Source organism: Toxorhynchites rutilus, chromosome 3 (assembly GCF_029784135.1).
Source record: "Toxorhynchites rutilus septentrionalis strain SRP chromosome 3, ASM2978413v1, whole genome shotgun sequence".
In the NCBI taxonomy this organism is placed as follows: Eukaryota; Metazoa; Arthropoda; class Insecta; order Diptera; family Culicidae; genus Toxorhynchites; species Toxorhynchites rutilus.
Genome location: NC_073746.1, coordinates 92,476,603 through 92,501,208, shown reverse-complemented (window position 1 = coordinate 92,501,208; position 24,606 = coordinate 92,476,603). Strand labels below are relative to the sequence as shown.

At 40.2% G+C, this 24,606-nt stretch overlaps 1 protein-coding gene and 1 pseudogene across 1 annotated transcript; both read left to right on the top strand.

The window, feature by feature from the left end:
• Positions 1–3,005: 3,005 nt before the first annotated feature.
• LOC129773313 (uncharacterized) lies at positions 3,006–4,706 on the top strand. Its single transcript, XM_055776915.1, has one exon. The coding sequence runs from the start codon at positions 3,006–3,008 to the stop codon at positions 4,704–4,706; it is 1,701 nt and encodes a 566-aa protein (XP_055632890.1).
• A 17,947-nt stretch (positions 4,707–22,653) lies between these two features.
• Positions 22,654–22,782, top strand: LOC129780781 (U4 spliceosomal RNA; annotated as a pseudogene).
• The last annotated feature ends 1,824 nt before the right edge of the window (positions 22,783–24,606 follow it).

The following is a 24,606-nucleotide window of genomic DNA, read 5'->3' as shown; positions in this document are numbered from 1 at the left end:
GAGCCATTTCTCTGATACCAACATTTTCATGGTGAAATTTTCTTTCACCTTTCTTCTTTCTGTGTGAGCATTTTCCCTTTGGCATTTTCCAGATTTATTGATCAAAACAACAAAAAAACAACGGAAAATGTAACTGGTCTTATAGAAACATGGCACTTGAAAAATATAAAACCTTTAATTTACGCGCAGCGCTTGCACACACATATATGAAAATCATGTAATGTATGGTAGTCACCAATACCTACACACTAGAATATAAATTACAATGCTTCAATTTATTTTCTAGTGTGTAGGTATTGTTTACAATGACACTAAGCAGTATGATCATCACCTGGTCTTATAGAAGTTGGACAGAGTGTAGTTGTTTAATAGCACGCAAACTTTCTTCCGAAGAGTTGGTTTTGAAAAATGGATACATTCTAAAGTAATATTCGCGGTTTGTTTCATATATATTCTTGCCGGAAGAGAGCTTGTGTGATTTTAGAAGTGTGTTCGCACTTATTATTGACCTTTCGATCGATCATTCGATTTTCGTCAATTCGAGCATTGTTTCCGGGTTAAAAGTAGAATCAAAATACCCACTTTTGCCATACGGATGGGAAAAATGTATGTTCTAACAGTGAAAGTCGTGTTCTTTGGTGGTAAATTGAAAGTGAAATTCGTTCTATTAGGTTTGCTGTAGCCGTCGACAGGTGCTGCTAGCTATAATTTGTGTATTATTTCTTCGGGAAATGGTTTTTAGAAGCGTGGGAGATGTAATGTTGCTAAGAAGTGCTAGAAAACGACTTGGATATTCAATAAGTTCAGTGTTTCAGTTTCGCTAGACAGAGAGCAATGAACAGTACGTTTTTAGGGGGGACCCTACTCCGCAGGTCGAGAAATAACGAATTTTCGTTATTTTGTTTCCGGCTGTTGGGATCAAAATTGAGTTATGGGACATTTTGGTGATTGGTTAAAGTATATTCGAAAATGTATTTTATATTTCTTGGATGCCAACATGGTGATTATTATGCTGTGGGTAACTGGGCGCGTGGATGTTCTCTCTAAAACTGGTGATACGTTTTTCTCAGAGTCTAGTGACCGATCTAGTAAAAATTGGCAAGTAAAAATGAATTATCTAAATTGTTACGTGGCGGTTTTTGAAAATTCGAGATTTTTCCAAAATGGGGGCTATTCGAATAAAAAATTTACAGTTTTTTCTCAAAAAAAAGTTGCTATTTAAAAAATCATAAAAAAAATAGAAATTGAGATATCAGTAACTGAATATCCAATCTTAAGAGACAGAGATATAACGAGTAACAAAAAAAAATCTCGATAATTTTACCAAAATGGCAAATATACTTGAAGGGGAACTGATTTATATTTCATGAAGATACATCCTTCATTTATGAAATTGAATTAATGAACATTTGAGAACAGTCCGTAATCTTCTGTTCGACGATTTGTCGTAAAGCCGGAACAAGAGAGGCATACAGTATTCAAGTCGACTTGGCGGATGCATCTTTGACTCTACCAATCAACTGTTTGCAATTCGTTGCATAGTTAGTTATTTGGATGTGTGGTATCGTGCGATGGGCCCACTGTACTATGATTATATACTATTTACATTGGACCGTGCTAGAAGAATGAGCCATGGTTTTGACAGTGGGTTATATAATGTCAATGTATAGAACTAACGAGGCAGAATAAAGAATGGCGTATGAGTGACTAGTTCAATCTCAGATTTGTGGGCGTTATTAAGAAGAGTTACAATCCGAAAACCATCGACATCACATTGGCGACGAGGATAAAACATGTAAGTAAAAGCTACTTAAAAAGAAATATTGTGTGAAATACGAAAATGAATGCTATTTTTGGTCAAGTGAAGATCACATTATGCATAAGCTGGTCAGGGCTATGCCCCCTCAAGAGAAAATTTTCAGATGAAAAAGATGGCCGCCAAGATTACATATAGGCCACTATAGGAACGTTGCGCCGAACAAGGCATCAGTACTTGTGAATTCTCGTATACATATAAAAAAAACTATGTGCTTATGTCAATTTTGAGAGCGATTGTCGGGATAAAGATGTGCGGCTAAAATGTAAACAGTTCGAGTGGTGTTTGAAGTGTTCTAGGTTTTGTGTTTCAGTGACTGTTTATTCTTCCTAATTAATATTTTTTTATCAGTGCGTCGAGTGAAGTTCTAAAAAGTGATGGTTCTGATTTCTTCGAAATAACAATTGAATAACCAAGTAATTAAATTTTAATGAGAATAACAGGAAAAAAAACAAAGTTTATGGACACAAGTGAAACGTTGTGGGGATAATGGATTAATCTATCGTGTGAAGGAAGAGGAGAAAATATAACGGGAACACTAGAGTTGGCGGGTTCGTCATGCTATAAATAGTACAGGTATCAGCGGGTTCGCTTATGTTTGAGACGGCAGGATTGCCAGAATACTGGAGAAAAGGTGGATTCACTGCATACAGCTGGCAGGATTGCCAATAAATTTGAGAAATCATTTTTGCTGCACGATAAAGGACAGGATTGCCCAGTTGCTTTACATGATGGCAGGATTGCCTAGAGATTTGCGCAAACGGGATCGCTATCGGTTGATTTGGCAGGGTTACCTTAAGATTGGGAATAGGCTGTATATCAAAGTTGATAGGTTTGCGGGTTCGCTATATTTATAGAAATATTTTGTCAAGTATCGAATAAATGAGTTGAGTTGTTAAACATATCAACTGACTGAATTGAACTGAGTTATGATTCAATTCTACAGGAGACCCTGACTTAACATTTACAAAATTAAATGTGAGAAAAAGCTTTCATCTCGGTTGGAAGAATTATTTTGGAACACACAAAAAAAATCTGTTTTTATGGCAGCTTATGAATAATGTGCTTTTTTTGAAGGGTATTGAAATGTTAAAAAAAAAAGAAAGATTACTGATTTTTCTTCTTTATTTTTCATACATAATAATACAGGACTAGTAGCGATGCAAGTATCAAACCGTTCCTCCCTTCGATGGAATCTTCCCAGTTGCCAGTAGCATGGGAAAAATGGAAAAGAGATCTTGAAGCGTATTTTGAAGCTGAAGGAATAGTTTCACAATACGACAGACGTTCGAAGTTGCTTTATCTAGGTGGCTCTGATCTTCGTGATATTTTTGATAATCTACCAGATGCTGGAAATGTACCGCACGTTCTCAAGAACCCTGATAAGGTTATCGCAAAACTGGATAGTCATTTCGAACCATTTCGCAGACGAACCTATGAACGTCATTTGTTCCGCCAAATTGCACAGAAATCCTCAGAACGTTTCGGTGATTTCGTTTTGCGTCTAAGGACCCAAGTAAAACGATGTGAGTACGAAAAGCCGGACGAAATTATCCTCGATCAAATCGTTGAGAAATGCTTGTCCGAAAAGTTGAAGCAGAAAATGTTAGAACGGGATATGTCGTTGGAGGAAATCGAATCTGTGGGAACGTTGCTAGACGAGAGTATTCACCGGTTGAAAGATTTTGAAGGAACCAAACCTGAATCAACTGTAAATAAAGTGATTAAGAGGCAACCGAGATGGCAACCTAAGCCAATAGATAGATACTCCTCAGGGTCCGAAGATCGTTTCGTTCGTCAGCAATCTACTAAGTCTTTCGGAGCTATTAGCGGAACTACTCATTATGGAAAACTGAGAAGAGAGCCAGGGCGCGGTTCAGAAGCAGTATGTTTCTCATGTGGTAAGCGAGGGCATGTAAAAGGCTCTGAAATATGCCCAGCCAAGCGAGCGACTTGTTTGAAATGTGGTGGCGTTGGACATTTTGCTAGACAATGTCTAAAACGAGTTAATAATGAAGAGCGAGGTACTGGTCTCCCGAAGAGAATCCGAATGGTAAAGCAAGATGAAGATAGAGACCAAGATGAAGGATACGTTTTCTATGCTATGGGAGAAAATATTTTCCTGTTCAAAATCGGTGGTGTAGACGTCCCGATGATTGTCGATTCTGGAGCTGCCGCCAATATTATCAGTGAAAACGCCTGGACTCAGATGAAAAACTTCGCCGTTCAGGTTTGGAATATGTCTAAGGTAGTAGACAAGGTATTCACTGGATATGCATCATGTCAGCCTATGGAAATGATTGATAGTTTCTACGCTACGGTGGAAGCCGGGAATAGGAAAGTGGAAGCTAAATTCTACGTAGCTAAGAACGGACAACAATGCTTGTTGGGGGACAAAACGGCAAAGGAATTAGGTGTTTTGAATGTTGGCTTTCATGTTGCATCGATTGCAGAGTGTTCCGAAACGGAATTTCCTAAATTCAAGGGACTGACAGTTGAAATTCCCATAGACAAAACCGTGCAACTAGTTCAACAAGGATATCGTCGAGTTCCTTACGCGCTTGAGGATAAAGTAGTAGAAAAGTGGGATACCTTGTTGAAACAAGGGATCGTCGAGCAGGTTCACGGCCCATCTGAATGGGTCTCTCCACTAGTTCCTGTTATGAAAGATTCTGGCGATGTTCGATTGTGTATCGACATGCGGCGTGCCAATGCAGCTGTGCTGCGTGAAAAACATCCACTTCCAATGGTAGATGAGCTACTTGGTTCTGTCAGCGGGGCAAAGATGTTTTCGAAAATTGATATTAAAGACGCATATCACCAGTTGGAAATCGCTGAGAAATCGCGCCCGATCACGACCTTCATTACAAAAACTGGCCTTTACAGGTAGATTCACATTTTAGAGAAATTTTTGATTTCTACTTTGTCAAACTGAGAGCAAAATTAATCTCCAAAACTTCATATTTTTCTTAGTTTGCAAAAATAAAGAATGATTTGGTTGACAAAGTCGATTTATTATTTTATCTTATTTATTGATCACTAACTGATTAAATTGAACTCTAGGTTTAAAAGACATATGTTTGGCATAAGTTGTGCCCCGGAAATCTTCCAGAAAACAATGGAATCCATGTTAGCTGGAATAGACGGGGTTATTGCTTCAGCCCAGAACAGTATATTATAATCAGACGAAACGGAGCCGAAGCTGAATTATGCTCAAAAATATCTGGGAAAACCTATTTTCGGAACGTATCTCACCTTAAGCTGTTTTGCGGAAACACGACCGAATTCACTGAAGAGGCAGCAACCACGCGAGAGGATTCCAATGAAGCTGCTATTCCGATCACTCCTACAACGATGCCTGAACAGGATGAATTAAGGAAAAGTGACCGTGATAGACGCATTCAGAAGCCGCCAACATATCTACGAGATTATATTAAAAGAGTGAAATCAACCGATAAGTAAGGGGGAATGTGGTATCGTGCGATGGGCCCACTGTACTATGATTAAAGGGTGTGTCACATCAAATTGCATCACGGAAAAAACGCTGTAGAAATTCGCCCAGTAAACCGATCCTTTTGAAAATTTTAGACAGTAAAATAAAAAATATTAAACAACTTTCGGCATTTTCTTTTTATTCATACTTCGAGCCCAAGCCCGTATGCTCACACCTTCCTCTTTACCCCGTCCATAAGGTTCTGTACAACGTCAGGTTGTAGTTTTTTTTTAACAGAAATCCATTTTCTCTTGAAGTCCGCCTCCGATTTGACAACTTTTGGGTTCTTCCGGAGGGCCTGCCCAATATTTCTCTATTGGGCGAAGCTCCGGCGCGTTGGGAGGGTTCATTTCCTTTGGCACGAAGGTGACCCCGTTGGCTTCGTACCACTCCAACACGTCCTTTGAATAGTGGCACGAAGCGAGATCCGGCCAGAAGATGGTCGGGCCCTCGTGCTGCTTCAATAGTGGTAGTAAGCGCTTCTGTAGGCACTCCTTAAGGTAAACCTGCCCGTTTACCGTGCCGGTCATCACGAAGGGGGCGCTCCGCTTTCCGCAAGAGCAGATCGCTTGCCACACCATGTACTTTTTGGCAAACTTGGATAGTTTCTGCTTGCGAATCTCCTCCGGAACGCTGAATTTGTTCTCTGCGGAGAAGAACAACAGGCCCGGCAGCTGACGAAAGTCCGCTTTGACGTAGGTTTCGTCGTCCATTACCAGGCTATGCGGCTTCGTCAGCATTTCGGTGTACAGCTTCCGGGCTCGCGTCTTCCCCACCATGTTTTGCCTTTCGTCGCGGTTAGGAGCCTTCTGAACCTTGTATGTAAGCAGGCCCTCCCGCTGCTTGGTCCGCTGGATGAATGAACTTGACAAATTCAGCTTATTGGCGACATCCCGGACCGAACTTCTCGGATCACGTCTAAACTGCTTAACGACGCGCTTGTGATCTTTTTCACTGACGGAGTATCCATTTTTGCCGTTCTTCACCTTCCGGTCGATGGTTAGGTTCTCGAAGTATCGTTTTAGTACTCTGCTGACCGTGGATTGGACGATTCCCAGCATCTTACCGATGTCCCGATGTGACAACTCCGGATTCTCGAAATGAGTGCACAGGATTAATTCACGACGCTCTTTTTCATTCGACGACATTTTTCCAAATTTACGAAAAATTGACAGTGAAGCATGGCCAACGTGATCTATACACTCTTATCTGATTATAAGCGAAAGCTATAATTCTTAAAAATTAAATTTCTACAGCGTTTTTTCCATGATGCAATTTGATGTGACACACCCTTTATATACTATTTGCATTGGACCGTGCTAGAAGAATGAGCCATGGTTTTGACAGTGGGTTATATAATGTCAATGTATAGAACTAACGAGGCAGAATAAAGAATGGCGTATGAGTGACTAGTTCAATCTCAGATTTGTGCGCGTTATTAAGAAGAGTTACAATCCGAAAACCATCGACATCACAGTATGCACCGAGAAATCCTCTGAAAATTGTTTTTTTTTTGGCATAATGGGATGAAACCATCAATCTGTATGATATTTTTCAAGAATAAAATTGAAATAGAAATTTCATCCATACATTGGTTGTAGTACATATTGTTGGAGAGTTATCATCCACCCAACACTACCATAACCATGATGAAACCATAACCGCTCGGAGAATAACAGAAAACATAAAAGCTACAACGATATGGAAACAACAGCAATACAACAACGAGAGTGCGCTCGATCGAAAACGGCAGTGAGTGCCGTAAATGTGTGTGGTGTTTTGTTTTGGTTTTCGTCAAGTGGATAAAATAGGAAGAAAGGAGAGATAGATTGTAGAGTAGAAGAATAGATGTATAGTACCGTAGAATAGTCGTTGAGTGTAGTTCGTCTAAAATTCAAATTTGTATATGCTGTAAAAATAAATGTAAATAGTCCTGTGAAAGAAAATATATGTTGTTTCGTGCTGAATGTCGAGTGCGTGAAATTCAATTAATTGAATTGTGTGATTTATCGCACACCCAATACGAGTGTTCGTTCACCCACCGCCCGTTGGAATACGGCATAATTGGAAGGATTCTGGGTGGAATTGAACACATATTTTGATTGATATCCAAACCGCCCGGTTTGAGTCATGCCTCAGAAATATCCCGCTCGGAAATGACAATATCCTGTATGTTGTTTTCTGAGAATTATAAATCTTTAAGGAATCGAATATAATGATAAGATGAAATTTCTAGGTTAAGGAACAATATGTATTCGTTTAAAGATAAGTATTAAAATTTTTTGTTCGAACTGCTTATGTATCTAGTCAATAGTAACTGGTAAGACAGAAACCATTCATTCCGTTTGACATTCCAATCAATTCACTGAGTTGTTAAAAGTATCCCCAAATGCGACCGCCATAAGTCACGACGATAGCTTCATTTCGCAATAGCGAAATTAGAATGGATTGAAAAGTTTGCTTCGTCGTTCGCCCTGAGACCAAGTCCAAGACCACAAACAAAAACTATTCACCTCCTGTCACGGGATCTCTACCTAATCTATACAGAAACTAATTTGATTGATTCGTTTTGTCAAAGTCGATTCCGTCTAATCGAGTTTGATGTGTTGTTGCCGTTGCTGTCCAAAAACGATGCCCGACACACGCATAGACATTATTTCGTCGGTCGGAACTACGCGTCCAGCGGAAGGGAGAGGCAGCCGGTGATGATTATGCGCTTATTCTCACTCTGTCTATATCTGCTCGGGATCAACAAAGTAGAAAATCCCCGCGCGCCATTTGGTCCATCCTCGTCACTCTATCAGATGCTGACGGGATAGGAGATCGATATGACGAGTATGACTCGGCTGGAGCTGCTTGATGAAGATAGAGAGCCATCCGTCGTGTCCGTGGATTTCTAGATCTCCCAGGGGCGCGTGTGAGATAGCGGTGGATGGAGCCATCCGACGTGTGAAACTTAGTTTCGGAAAACTATCGGAGGAATCCCAGCCGTCGGATGCCGATGTACGCAAGAAGGGATCCGAACCAGCAGCCTGAAACGGAATTGTTTTGGAATTTTCATCACTCTCGCCAGCGTTCGTGAGATCCACACATCTGCATCATCCTGTCGGTGGTGTGGGGAAGAAAAATGACGGACAACTGACAATCCGATGGCTCTCGTGCGCACTTCATCCATCCAGCGTTTCGAGGGAGTGGGATAAAAACACGAATGTTTTATTAATTGAACTGTCAATATTAAGATGATTTATTTATGCTCGAGAGGAATTTGTTTTGTTTTGGGAAAACACAGTTTTTGTTATTCGCTTTCTTTCCCGCACCGAGAGTCGAATCTCGTGTTTCGTGAAGGTTTGGTTTGCTAGACCGAACGGATGAATGAAACAAGCAATGGCAACTCTTCACATCACAACCCCAAAGCGGATATGATATGAACCCGATGATAGACGTTTCTTTTGATGTGCTCGGATATTTATGCTGAAGATGATGGGTGGTGATAGCTGTGATGAAGAGTGAAGCCAATCAAGGGGTTAACTGTTGCAATGCAAAAAGGCACGTTTCTGGTTGGATGATTGGGTTTTGGCAGTTCTGTTAATATTTCCATTTTTCAAGGAACAATACCTCATCGGGGACTGAAGTTTGATTATTTCTTAATCTATGTGATCAATTCAGGAGAGCTATATCAATAGAAGTGTAGCTTCTACGCGTTCTCTTTTCTATCGCATTCAATACCATCAGGCTCCAATCCGATGAACTTTGCTGTGTTGAGAATAGTGGAATCGATTCCAAATTGCAACATCATTCGTTGGTAAATCACAACCTCGAAAGGTCCAATTTGGAGATGAATGATAGAACCCGAACTGAACAGGCTGACTGATGGATGAAAGTGGGTATGGTTGGACGTTTCAATACCCGTCCAGATTGATCGTGATCACTGTTGCTCGGATGGGAGATCTTGACGGACCGATAATTGGCCCGATCTTAGTTTCCAAATTTGAAACATCATTATAACCATTTGATTGAGACATCGTATCGAACGTCGGTCATAAGTCAGTCGATCGATTGTTATCCACCAAGATCGATGTTTATTTAAATACAACAATCGACGGTTTTTGTTGTTGTTGTTATTGTTGATGCTATTATTGAATCTGAATAAGGTACCCACAGATGAGGACCACAATCATTCGTCTTCTTCAGGCTGTATAATGAATAACTGCCCAGTGAACCATTTTTTTATGTATCACTTTTTCAAACTGTACGGATAAACCCCGACATGATTATGTGTGACGCTAACCACTCGGCCGCGGGAGCACATATGGTTTGAAACTATAGCTCCCGAATTTTCAGGATCTTGAAGAACATAAGTTAAGGGTCTGGAGTATTTCATGTATATATATATTTATTTATATATATATAATATATATATTATATATATATATATATATATATATATATATATATATATATATATATATATATATATATATATATATATATATATATATATATATACAGGGTGGGCCATTTTAATTGGAAGCATCTGGCAACCCCATACCTTCAGAGATGTCAGATTAACAAATGTCATACCGCGTTGGAAGCGTCATTTCAGTACAATTTTAACCATGGAACAATACACACCTAAACAACGCGCTGAAATTGTTCAGCTGTACATTCTAAATAACTTCTCAATTGTGTTAACTAAACGTCCGTGGAAAAATAAAAATAAAGTTAAAACATCGCCTGGAGACAACACTATACGTCGATTATATGCCAAATTTATATCGTCTGGTAGTGTTGGTAATGCCAGTCATCTGTCCAGACAACGACCAAGACGTTTCGACGAGAATATTGATGCCGTTCGAGCCAGTGTTGCAGAGACTCCATCGACATCAGGTCGCTATCGTTCGCAAGAGTTAGGCATCGCTCGAACCACTCTCCGACGCATTTTTTCGTGAAAATGAATTGGACAATTACTGGTTCCAACAGGACGGCGCTACATGCCATACAGCGGCTGCCACGACCAAATTATTGCGCAAAATGTTCCCCGGAAGATTAATATCGAAAAACGGCGATTATGACTGGCCACCGAGATCACCTGATTTGACGCCTCCTGACTTTTTTTTATGGGGATATTTAAAATCCAAGGTATACACTGGTAAACCAAGGACCCTGGCTGCGCTGAAAGACAATATCCGACAAGAAATTGCTGCCATATCGGCCGAAACATTGGGCAAAGTGATGGAAAATGCCGAAAAAAGGGCACATTTTGCGGTCAAGGCCAGAGGCGGTCATTTACGAGATATCATAATCAAAAAGTAGTTAGAACAAATCTCCTTGGACCAAAATAAATGAATTTCAAAAAAAAAAATTAAAATTCCACTTCTTTACTTTGCTATTGCAAAAACAAATCCTTCCACTTTAAATGGCCCACCCTGTATATATATATATATATATATATATATATATATATATATATATATATATATATATATATATATATATAAAAATTTTAAATTTGATAATAGATTTATTTCATAATTATTAATAAATGTTCCTATTATTATTTTATCAGTATAATAGAAAATTATTAAAAACGTGTTTAGTATGAAACATAGAATACCGTCGATGAGGGTGAGAATGGGTCAAAAAACTATTTTCGAAATTTATGCTGAATAACTATCGTAAATTAGAGTAAAACGTAATTCTTATTACGTAGATATGTTCTTCAATGATAAACATACGAATGTTCAGAGAATTGTTGAATAATATTGATTTTTCACAGAATTGCGATAAAATTAAAGTTGACCCTATCTCACAATGGGTGACAATGGGTCATGTTTGGTTGAAATATGTGTATTAATTTTACGGGACCCCTCTCCATTTCAGAGGAAGGAGGGGTCTCATACCATCATAGAAACATTTCTCATATTCAAAAACCTTCACATACCAAATTTGGCTCCATTTGATTGATTAGTTTTTGAGTTATGCAGAAATTTGTGTTTCATTTGTATGGTAGCCTCCCCTCATAGAGGAGGAAGGAGTATCGAACCACCACAGAAACGTTCATTAATCCCTAAAACATCTTTATAATAAGTTCCATTCCATTTGTTTGATTATTTCTCGAGTTGCTCTGCACCCTGTGTCAAACCACCATAAAAAAACATTTATTGTTCCCTAAAATCTCCATATGCCAAATTTGGTTCCATTTGCTTGATTAGTTCTCGAGTAATGCAGAAATTTGTGTTTCATTTCTATGGCAGCCCCCCCTTCAGAGAGGTGGAAAGAGTGTTGGACCACCTTAGACATGTTTCTTGCCCCCTAAAATCTCCACATGTCTAATTCGGCTCCATTTGCTTCATTAGTTTGCGAGTTAGACAGTAATTTGTGTTTAATTTGTATGGCAGCCCCCCTCAGAGAAAGAGGAGAAGTGTCGATACACCATAGAAACATTTCGTGTCCCCTAAAACCTCCATATGCCTAATTTGATGTACTTTCTTAATTAATTCTCGAGTAATGGAGAAATTTGTGTTTCATTTGTATGACAGCTCCCCCCTAAAGAGGGGGGTGGAGTCTAATCACCGTAAAACCATTTATTGCACCCTAAAAACTCTGCATGCTAAATTTGGTTACATTTGTTTGATTCATTCTCGACTAATGCAGAAATGTGTGTTTCATATCTATGGCAGCCCCCCCTTAGAGAGGTGGGAAGAGTGTTGGACCACCTTAGAAATGTTTCTTGCCCCCTAAAACCTCCACATGCCTAATTCGGCTCCATTTGCTTGATTAGTTTTCCAGTTAGACAGAAATTTTTGTTTCATTTGCATGACAGCCCCCCTCAGAGAGGAAGAAGAAGTGTCGATTCACCATAGAAACGTTTCGTGCCCTCTAAAAGCTCCATATGCCTAATTTGGTTTTATTTGCTTGATTAATTCTCGAGTAATGCAGAAATTTGTGTTTCGTTTGTATGGCAGCTCCCCCGAAAAGACAGGGGAGGAATATCTAACCACCATAAAATCATTTATTGCACCATAAAACCCCCACATGCCAAAGTTGGTTTCAAATGCTTGATGAATTCTCGAGTAATGCAGAAATTTGTGTTTCAATTGCTCGGCAGCTCCCCCTTAGAGAAGGAGGTGGAGTGTTTAACCACGATAGAAACATTTATTGCACCTTAAAACCTCCATATGCCTAATTTGGTTTCATTTACTTGATTAATTCTCGAGTAATGCAGGAATTTGTGTTTCATTTGTATGGCAGACCCCCCCCCCCCCCCTTAGAGAGGGGAGTGGAGTTTCTAACCACCATAGAAACATTTATTGCATCTTAACCCTCTACAGCCCAAGCCCGCCTTTAGACGGGCTTCGTGGATTCTCTTTTCAAATTATTCAGACATTATTTTCAATGTTCACTCCCACTAGAACGTCTTTAGAATATTTTCATCTATCACACATACATATTGTTTTTATGCTGGCAGTTTCTGCTAGGAGTGTTTTATGTTGAAAGTCGGAAATTCGAGATAAAAGTGGAGTAGGTTTTTTTAGGTAAATGAAAAACTTGAGCGGTAGAGGGTTAAAACCTCCATATGCCTAATTCGGTTTCATTTGATTGATTAATTCTCGAGTAATGCAGAAATTTGTGTTTCATTTGTATGGCAGCCTCCCTTAGAGAGGGTGGTGGGGTTTCTAACCACCATAGAAACATTTATTGCATCTCAAAACCTCCATGTGCCTAATTTGGTTTCATTTGCTTAATTTCCGAGTAATGCAGAAATTTGTGTTTCATTTGTATGGTAGCCCCCCTTAGGGAAGGGGGTGGAGTGTCTAACCATCATAGAAACATTTATTGTACCCTAAAACCTCCATATGCCTAATTTGGTTTTATTTTGCTTGATTAATTTTCGAGTAATGCAGAATTTTTTTCGAATGTAGCGCAGTCCATCACGTAAATCTCTCCGTCGAACATGAACCGCAGATCTTGCCTCTCTTCCGAACGAATCATACGTTGGTTTAAAATCTCTCGGATATCTCCACCAGATCCGATGCTGTACTATCGGAACTTACATACAAGAAAACGAAGTGAGGAAATCCGGTCCCTTAAGTAGCTTTCAATTAAGCGACACAACTTCTACAATAGCAGCTGAACTTTATTCGGTTTCTTCAGGTGGATCACAATGTTGAGGGAGAGATACCACATCCTATTGGGGTCAGTCTTTGTAATATTTGTCTTGCTTTGTGACAGTACCCCTTACTTTGATATTCCGCGAGTTGGTTTTCCAGTCGTTGCGGGTTCTGCAATAGGCGCTTGTCTAGACTCCACATTTGGTTTGATACCATAGGGTAGCTATCCGTAAACGATGGATAATTCTCTTTACATAGCATCCTCCTTTCAAACCTGTCTACCAATGACTTCTTCGTAGTTTACAATATCTCCCGAGCTCGTCGATCTTCTGCCGACTCGACAAAACATTCACTGTCTCTCCCGCCTCTTCAAGTACATAATGCGGTTTAAACAGATTGTGCAGTTCTTGATTGGACATACCAGTGCATGAATGATGTCCAACGTTCACAGTCCGCAAACTAGCTCCTTCGGCCATGAACAATTCGCAGGTGTTTCAAACCTATAGAAATAACACAAGCTAACAGAAGATTTCTAAGATGGCTATAGCTCTCCGCCAACTCCCGATAGTTCAGAGATTGTATCGGAAACTTTAGATTTTCTACTGGGCGGAAATCGTCAGATTTAACAGCATTGACTGCCGTTCTATCCTCGTTATCCCCGGTTACACGTCACCTCGTCACTAAGAAAAGCTATGATGTTGATGGACCTTCCTCCGTAGCCTAGTGTCACTGAAATCATCCGGAAAATTATCGACACCTACCCTTTTTTTTCTTCTGTAGGAGCATTGTACCACTGCGATCATTAGTTTGATCTATTGTTGTGGAACACCTACCACCTCTGGTCTTGCTGATCTTGCGATTAACGTTTGGATTTAATGATGCATCCACGACTCCGCTTACTTCACTGGCAGTAGACACCATTTCGGACAAAAAATCAGCCAACGTCCGAAGCGTCACTCTCTCGTTTTGCTTTCTGTACCGAACCCAATTCATATTCGTCCCTGGAGGGTTCCTCAACCAGCTCCTGGATCAGCAAGGGAGTTACCAAGTAGTCATTGAGCTTCGCTGCTTCAAGATGGTATGGTCGCATAATTGCTGAAGTACCATCCCAAAGCTGTGTCTCATCCGGATTGAGGTTAGATCCGTCTCCTCTGGATATATACATTTTTGAGAATGTTCGGAACACTTATTAAAAACGTTTTTGTAGCAGCATTGTTTGTTAGCATCTTAAAGCTGCAACAAGAGCTTACATGAATGGTTTTCTCTTCGTATTTCCGTTCACTTCAAATCACTACAAATAAACATAAACCCAACAGATATTTTTTAACTTTTTCTCACTATCAACAACTTTTTTAAAATGTTTAGTTTTTATCCATTCTCCCTGTCTGACAAGTCCAAATCGGCTACTTACAACAATGCCATCTAAAAATGGTTTTCTATTTCCAAAACCATATGATTATCATTAATTCCGATGAGGTTTTTCCCTTACTATATTTACTTATTAGAACATTTTAGTAGAATCAAAAATCATATTACAAATATACCAAAACGCAGTTAAACAACTATTCCAAAACAATCATCTGGAAGACAATCGAATGATAGCCACATTGTGTTAGCCGATCTGCCCTATCCTTCTCGGTTCGACGAAATCCCAATCGTCCTGGCAAATTGCACAATTTGTGCAGTATTTCATCAACTATCGTCGTTTAATTCGATGATATTACCCACTAATGGCGATTGCTTGCAATATTTATCGCATCATCTACCCATCTATTACACAGCCCAACTGGACAAAAACATAAAATGCATCATTGATTTGTAATAAATTTACCAGTCACATACAGACTGCTGCCCTGCGGATGAACTGTGTGCGCTGCAACATTTCCTCCCTCCCCCAGTGAAGCATAAGCGTGGGTGGGCACGCATGCCATAATCGCACACATTCACACACATACACCCATGCGCCCATACACAATAGCAGATTTCAATCAAAATTTATGCACAACACCGCAAAGTGGACATGATTTGAATAACAGCAAAAGCTTTCGAAATCACATAATGGTCTATTGCCGCCCCACCCGAATACCCGAATCCTTCTCCCGCGCACATTGTCCGGGCTACGGCTACTAAACCATCTACTGCCATCAACAACTATTGGCCACCACCACCCCGAAAGTCCCGACATCCAATGTCCTGCTCAACTGTCAATAAATATCTCCCCTGAAAAGCACTGAAGTTCGTGTGATATGAGTGATTAGGATTTTCTGCATAGCCGGTGCATTTCTATACATAAATTATAATTACTATCATATTGTGCGCACGGCCAGTTACGAGTTCGGAACTGGACCCCAGAGGTGAGCTAAGCCAAAAGTCCTTCTCTCAACTGAGCGATTCCTCTAAGCTCATCAAACGCAAGCAGCAGCGACGCCGGCGGTGGCGATGGCGGCGGCAGCAGCAAAGTGCAGCAGATTTTCCATTCAATTTTGAATTAAATATAATTCAAATCCAATCCGTCCAGATGTCCATAGTTTGAATTATTATACGGTATTTCCCTGGTCTGCCGGGCCCTTCCTGCCGGACGACCATTCCTTGGTCATTCTACGAGCTCCCGAGTTTGACCGAGATTTGCCTTCTCCCCGTGCCGACAATAATCATCAAAAAACGTCCATCACTTGGATTGTTTATGGTCATCACTCGTATCGCACACACACACACACGCAAACTGACGTTGGATGCTGTGCAGAAACAGCATTATTTCGCCATTGTGTTGCTGCGAGCTAACGCTGGGGGTGCTCGAATCCACCAAATAGCGTATTTTTTAAACTGTTGCAATTTTCTTGTACAAGAATCCAGGTAAATTAGCAAAATTAAATATTGAAAAATTGAGAGGATATTCCTATTCACAAATTTGAACAAAAAAAAAAGTTTTTTTCATATTCCAATACATTTAAATCCATTTCTTCTTATTTTAGATAAACAGACAGGAGAGTCCATCGCCTTGTCGAAGTCCCCTATGAGTCTCAAATGATTCCGACAGCTCGCCTGAGATCCGCACCGCACACCGTTCATCGTTGCCAGAATCAGTCTTCTCAGCTTTCGGGAAAAGCCGTGTTCGTCCATGATCCTCCATAGCTGTCGTTGGTCGACTGTATCATATGCCCGTGATATATTACAGCCTTGGAATAAGCCAAGGTGATAATGCAAGAAAAGTTTAGTATCATCAGCACAGATGAGGAGCTCAAGCAGGAGTACAACCAAGGTTGTCATAAGTTCTGGTTACAATGCAACATTTTTACACAGTACCTTGCGTTGTGGGACATTGCTGAAAAATATCTTCTCGTTTTCCCATCATGGTACCTTGTCGAAAAAGGCTTCATTGTGGTTACAAACAACCCGAAACCGATGGAATCATTTGAAAATCAACGAACGCGGAGATTGAAGGCTTCAACTAACCAAAATTAAACCGTTTTTATTTTATATTTTGATAGTTGTGGATAGATTGGTTTGCGGATTGGATATTTTTGTTTATTTTGTTGAATATGACGAGAAAATAATGTCAAGTTTATTCATTGAACTAACTGCAAAGTTCCTAAATTGATAATTATTCAATAAAAAAAAACTTAAAGATAGGACTTTCAAAGAAATCTGCCATACAAATGACACACAAATTTCTGCATTACTCGAGAATTAATCAAGCAAATGAAACCAAATTTGGCATAAGAAGGTTTTAGGGTGCAATAAATGTTTCTAAGGTGGTTAGACACACCCCTCACTAAGGGGGAGCCGCCATGCAAATGAAACACTAATTTCTGAATTACTCGAAAATTTATCAAGCAAACGAACCCAAATTTGACATGTGGAGGTTTAAGGTGCAATAAATGATTCTATGGTGGTTAGATACTCCTCCCCCCTCTCTAAGGGGGGGCTGCCATACAAATGAAACACTAATTTCTGAATTACTCGAGAATCAATCAAGCAAACGAAATCAAATTTGACATGTGGAGGTTTTAGGATGCAATAAACATTCGACACTCCAACAGACCCCCCCCCCACTCTCCCCCCCTTAGGGTGGCTTCACTGTGGTTACAAACAATCCGAAACCGAAGGAACCATTGGAAAATTAACGAACGCGGAGATTTAAGGCTTTTACTAACTAACGTATTTTGACATTTTGGTAGTTGCGAATAGATTGATGTGCGATTTGAATGTTTTTATAGTTTGTGAGTAATTTGTATTAATAATTATCAATTACACTTGATATTTACTAAATTTTATGTCTATTTTGTTGAATATGATTTGAAAATATTTTTTTTCTGTATTGTAGTAATTTTCAAAACCTTTGTCGGAGGCGATCTGGCGTAGTGGTAACATCCATACCTCTCACGCTAAAGATCACGAGTTCAACTCTCACTCCCGACATTCTTCCAAAAAATAAAAATGGAAGCAAAGTGACGAACCAGCCAAATGTGTTGAAAGCCACTAAAAATACAGAAACAAAAACTTTTGTCTGGTTTGTCACATTACTTCCATTTTTTGGAAGAATGTCGGGAGTGAGAATTGAGCGCGTGACCTTTTTTTTGTAAGAGGTACGACTGTTACCGCTACGTCAGATCACCTCCATGAGAAAATAGTGTCAAGTTTACTCATTTAACTGCAATGTTTCTAAATTGATAATTATTGAGTAAGACTGCCATTCCATGCCAACCCGATATGGTCTTTATCGCAAAATACCAGACCCGTTTTTTTTATTTTTTCATTTGGGTGACCATTTCAATTTTAGGGTGGTTAAAAAAATCAATTTTTGCGTCTTTTCTTTCGGAAATGACGTTTTTTAAACACTCATAGCTTTTGAACTACTGAACCGATTCAGACAATTGATATATCAAATTACAGCCAATTAGCTGTCATAACCAGTGTTGCCACATTGAAATCTGTGCCAGTGGGGTCAAAAATCTTACTCATCTGTACTTTTTTTTCCAAAAATCTGTACCAAAAATCTGTACCATCGAAAATATTCGTTGTAGAGAAAAAAAATTATTAGCATCAAAAAAATACTCATTTATTTACTACAAGTACTACATTTACAATTGCAAGTCATTCGTGTGTTTGATGATGCCTATACATAGTTTTTTTGAATCTAGATTGCATACTACATTTTTTTTTAATTTTCGAACTGCCACCATGATGTTTGACTAAATCCTTTGATCTCAAAATAGCGTTCATCGTATCGTTGCTGAACCGATTTCAAAGCTTATTTTTATTCTGATTATATTCAGAAAAAAATCACTCGACAGTTGCTGAGGAGTGAGGCATAGTGAGAACGTTACAAACAAGGCATCGGGGCACAATATGAATCCTTCCAGAGATCCTTGTAAGGAATTTCGTCCTCATGAAACTGATCAATCATTGCATTGTAAATCCGTATATGATCAGCAGCACTAAGCAATACTGCGGCGTAAAAGTCGTCATGTAGCTCAATGTTATTTTGTTCAAATGTAAGAAATTTCATCCGCGGAAAAAAATCTGTACCAATCTGTACTTTTTGACAAAAATCCATACTCTGTACCGTACAGAATCTGTACCAAAAATAACGAAAAATCTGTACCATTTCAGGTAAATCTGTACGTGTGGCAACACTGGTCATAACTTAACCATAACTTAATAACGAAAAATAACACCGCTCTGATTTTTTAGATATATTATGTAAAAAGATCTCAGCTTTCAAGAAAAACTATAAAAAAATAAAGTGTCCTTGGTCCCGAGACCATGAAAAGTATAAAAAACAAGTACAATCAATAATAACGGAAACAAAATTCAAATTGTCGGCAACTGTAGTATTTTTTCTGAAAAGAACAGCTAATTGACTAATTGGTTTCAACTTGACATGTCGATTGTCTGAATCGGTCCAGCAGTTCAAAACTTATGAATTATTGAAAAAAAGTCAATTTGGAAAAAAGGGGAAAAATGATTTTTCTGACAATCCTTAAATGGAAATGGTCACCCAAAATAAAATGAAAAAATACGGGATTGCTAATATTGCTGATGTTGCTACTAGTGTTACTTCTGCTTCCACTAAGTGGGTGGCAACTGCCTCACGGTTGCAAAAAGACTCATCCACTTTTTAAATATATCTCTGCCTGGCTTGTTCAGAGTTTTTGCTTCTCTTCATGGACTGAAAAATGCGTTTGTGCAAAAAAAAAACGCAAGCGTTCTCTCCCAAACAGCATAAAAATCAACGCTTTGTATTATTTCATTGAGTTTCGCCATGGATTTGAAGTTATGAACAAAACCGCAACGCGGTTTGATACTGACTGCGGAAAACGGTATAATAGAATATGCCAATCGTCTGCTTTCACGCTCTGTTCGTGCCAATAAGTTGCCAATTGCAATATTTCCTCTCTCTCCACAGCGTCCGATCACATTCTACATTGTTATTTTCTGCATTTGCATCTCGAGAGACCGTTTTACGTGTAACTTTAAACGTTATCGACACTTTGCCGTCCGCACGTTTCGTAAAAATTTATTCGCTTGGCACCGAAACCTCTAATTTGGATTACTTGGCTTGTCGCTGGTCGTTCTCGACATTATCGGGAAATTAAAAATTGTTGAGTATTACTAATCTCATCGTTAGTTCTCACAATTTCTAAACCCTGTTTCCATACTTTCATGAAATTTCAAAAATACACATACGTGTTTGGGTTCGATTCCCGTTCTGGCCGGGGAATTTTTCGTCAAAGTGGGCACGCGTATTCACTAGAGCTTGCCCCTCGGAATACATTCAAGGCGTGTTATTTGGCTTAAGAAATCTCAACTAAGTATTAATAAATGACGCTAGTTAATGCATACCCTTTTAAGGTTACTGCTGGAGTGAGACAAGGATGTATATTATCGCCGCTACTCTTTCTCATCGTAATGGACGAGATTTCAGTTGGAGCTATTGACAGTAGACCGAACCGAGCATTACCGTGGAATTCTTTAACCATGGAGCAACTGAACGATCTTTATTTGGCCGACGACGTTGTCTTGCTCGCCCAACGTCGAGCGGATATGCAGAGCAAGCTTGACGACCTCTCTGAAAGCTCCAAAGCAGAAGGTTTCAAAATTAACGTCGGAAAGACAAAAACAATGGAAGTAAATAGTAACAACTTCACAGTAGCAGGGCAATAGGTTGAGAAGGTATAAACCTTTCAATACCTTGGTAGCCAGTTTACGTCAGATGGTGGCACTAAGGCCGATATAAACACACGGATTAGGAAGGCTCGGTGTGCTCATAAATATAAACGAAAAACAAATTTCCGCATAACTCGAAAACTAATCAAGCAAATGGAGCCACATTAGGCATTTGAAGATTTTAGGGGACACGAAATGTTTCTGTGGTGAATAGACGCTCCTCCCTCCTCTCTAAAGGGTGAAGAGGGGGGGTGTTCTGTCTTTATTCTATCATATTTTCTGCATCAAACATTTATTCCATGTAACGGAGAAACATGTTATTCGCAAGTGGTTGAAAAGTTTTGAACGAGAATTGTGTCTGAAAATAATCTGATATTATAATGATGAGTTTTAGTAGAAGTACTAGGAATTTTATAGTAAAAGGTAAATTCAACGGTGTCGATTAGAAGATCAATAAATGAACAGTTCTGCGATTGGGCTCATGAAGAACTTGCGCTTAGTAAGAAAACGTGAATGTTTGAAGGTATTGATAACAGAAAACAAATTTTGGGCTGGACGAAGTTTGCCGGGTCAGCTAGTATTAAATAAAATTTTTACGGCTTTTTACATTAAGGAATTGTTCAGCCAAATTTAACATTTCCAACCATCGTATAAAGTGAACATCCCCGATTGAGGGCCTAGCGAAACAAGCGACTACGAGAATAGCGGCTGGCCGGCTTTACCGTCCGTCGAAATGACTGACTTCCATTATGGGGGCCCGACGGATTTATATGTCCCGGGTCGATAAACAATGGGCAGTAATAGTTATCATAAATACGTAATAATAATTATTATCATCGTCATCCTTCATCTCGGATCCCTCCGGATGCACAGTGAGCGCTGAAATATCACTCGAAGTGCGATTCTATGGGTCGTCGTAAGGGTAAGTGACGTGATTACCGTGGGACACTAGACATGTCAATTCCCGCAGATCTGTACACTGATTCCGGGGAACTCGCGCGGTAGTTCGTCACATCACATTTCGAGTAGCTGCTAGAGCAATGCGATCAAGTGACACACACACGAATCACACAAATCATTCAGGTGTTAACAGATTGAAATGTATACCTGCAAAGTTCGCTTCGCTAGAGGCAACTGCAGTCATCAATATTCTGAAATTAATATTGTAAGCTTTGATGAATCTATAATCTCGTACGTTGCATTTTCGCAAAAATGCGATTACTAATTCAATGTGCTCCTCTCTTTTCATCAAGAAATATCACATCCACCAAACGATGTTTTTTTTTCCTTCCGCAGTTAACCGAAGAGGTAATCGACCAGCCCAAACCACGCTGCGCTTATAATTTGATGAAAATCAATAAACGTTGACACGTTGCCTCTAATCATGATTGACATCTTGTTTTGCAACGTCTTATGCGTTTACTTACTTCCCCGAACGAGGCTCGGCAGGGGCTGAGCGGCGAGAGAATACGACATTGAGGCTGTCAGTCATTCCGATTACCACTGAGCGTTCGGAGTCTTGTGAGAGGGAGGTCAGTGCGATAGAGCGGGGGAAATGCGGTTTTGATATCCCAAAGGGGCGAGTGAGCAGTTAGTGGGGAGAAAAAATGCAGCGCAAAGTTTTTCCAGACATTCCGTCGTTTGGGTTGTCGTTCCGGGACTCGGGAGGCCGAGTGAAGGCTGGCGTTGATCAGCTGTCATCTTTTCGGGGGGCTTTCTTCTCGGGGCAGTATCGTGGTGCAGTTTCAGATTTCTGCAGTTCAGCGCCCCCGGATTTTTGGGTGCGCTGCTGCGCATACGGCTGTTGGCCATATTCTTAACCTGTCTGTCTGTGGGAATGAAATTTTGAGTGATTGAATCAAATGTTTTGCAGGCTGGGGAGAAGAAGATAAAAAACACAAGCTCAAGAATGACGGTGCTTGCGCGAGCGAGAATTGATACAATTTCATACACTTTTTCGGCGAACATGGTTGTCGCCGCACGGATCATGCCTTTAGAGCGTGATTCATGGCGAGAACGATAGAGCGGATGCTTAGATCGCGCTCTATCCTAAATACACAGAATAGCTTGCGCAGTGGCTTTATCGTAACTAATGAGGTTTTTCCGAAGTGCGATTATTGCTAGCTGAAAACCTAAATATCATAAAACTCCTCCGGCCAGCGATAACCCGCCGGGAAGGAGAACAAAACAAAAATAAGCAAAACGACGTAATGTGTTTACGATCAGAGCCTATCTCCGATCGTAAATACCGAAGGACGGGAGAAATCCCAAAAAGAGAGCACTATGGGTGCTATAAACGGAGCCTATCTCCGAGCTAGGACAATAAGTAATAAAACGGAGAGGAAAAGATAACACGCCTGCGAGCGTGTTAATAATCATCCCTCGTTCGCCCGTCTGGCTTAGAATAAATAATTGTAATTTTCTCTCTCTTATGCTACGCCCTTCTGGGGTAGATAAGAAGGCAATGTCTGTATATAAGAGAAAACTTGAACAGAATAAACGCACTCTCAACTGGACACTCTCAACCATACCACGGACGTAGGAGCGTCGTGGCGAAGTACCGAACCCCTCTTTTTTGTCATAAACGTATCACAACCCTGGACATCGCCCGAGCATCCTGGACACCATCGGGAGCACCCTGGACATCATCGCCGGCAGATCCCAGCGCAACAAGCGCTGGTAAGTATTGAACACCCCTCCTCCAAAGATCCGAAATTCCAACCACCCTTCCTCTCCCTTTTCCTTCCCTTGGCTCCGCCCGGCCAAACTCCCAAGTGACGCGGTACTACCGGATCGCACCAGTAGGCGCATACTCGTTATGCGCTCTACGTGATCTGGCCTACCACATAGCGTCCAGTAAAGGGCTTTCCCTTCGTGTCATCAGCACGATCTCGAACTGCAGCCACATTTGGTGGCTCCAGAGAGGATCTTTCCTCCAGCGTAATCAGCACGATACCCTGCAGCCACATTTGGTGGCTCCAGAGAGGAGTCTTATTTCAAGACAAGGTACGAACTCACAATAAAGTGCTCGGTTGAGTTGAGAGTCCTGTTTAAATTGCTTTGCGCCCGTCTTAGCACGGAGGAAGTTCGGTCTAGAAAGACGAACAATAAAAGCCAAGAGGCTAATTGCGCATTTCAAATAAAACAGTAATTTGTCCTGAAAGACGGACATCTGTGGAATAAAAGCAATTTGTCCTGCAAGACGGACACATCGCCAGTCAGGCATAGTTGGACGAAGGCAACAGGCGCCTCGTCAACATCAAGTGCAACCCGGTCACGAGGCCCGGCAAGCAAATATTTAAAAACAATCGGATTCCGAGAGGCGGATCCAAAATAACAAAATAATTAAAGGCATCGCCGGAGTGCGATAAAAATAAGAAGGTGTCCAGTAACGGCACAAGGAACTGCCTAAGAGCAGTAACGGAACCATTCGTGTTCAAATTGAAGTTCGTCTTAAAGAAAAATCGTCCGAAAACGGTACTGGTTTTGTCAGGGGACAGAACTAAGAGCTCATACGGTTGAGGAAAATATTCAAGATAGGAAAAGAAATCAACAAACTTAAAAATGGCCTCTAGCTTTGAAATTGAAACACTTTCATCCAACATAATAGCCCGAACCTCCATCGAACTCTATAGTATTTTAGAACGAGAATGTCATGCCAAGAAACGTGCAGTGTTTGCTCGATGGGAACTCTACGACAAAGAGTATCAGGCAAGGAAAGACAGAGGATGGACGGCTGAGGATGATAAGTGGAAAGTGGAAATAGAGGTACAAGATAATCAAATACTGGACGAACTGGAGGAACGACAATCCAGATACAGAATGAAAATGAACGAAATAGCAGCGGCACATGGAATTCAACTTCCACAGATTAGGATGTATGCGGTGAAGAAACCACCAGAGTCCGCCGAAGATATAAAATCTGCAAACATTGAAACAAATAAAAATGTTGAGTGCGGGACAGAGGAAGCTCTGAGTAAATCGGTCACAGATGGAAGAATTGTGGCAAATATGAA

Excerpts from the sequence above, each read along its gene's own strand:
- LOC129773313 (XM_055776915.1), top strand. The coding sequence starts at position 3,006 with ATGGAATCTTCCCAGTTGCCAGTAGCATGGGAAAAATGGAAAAGAGAT.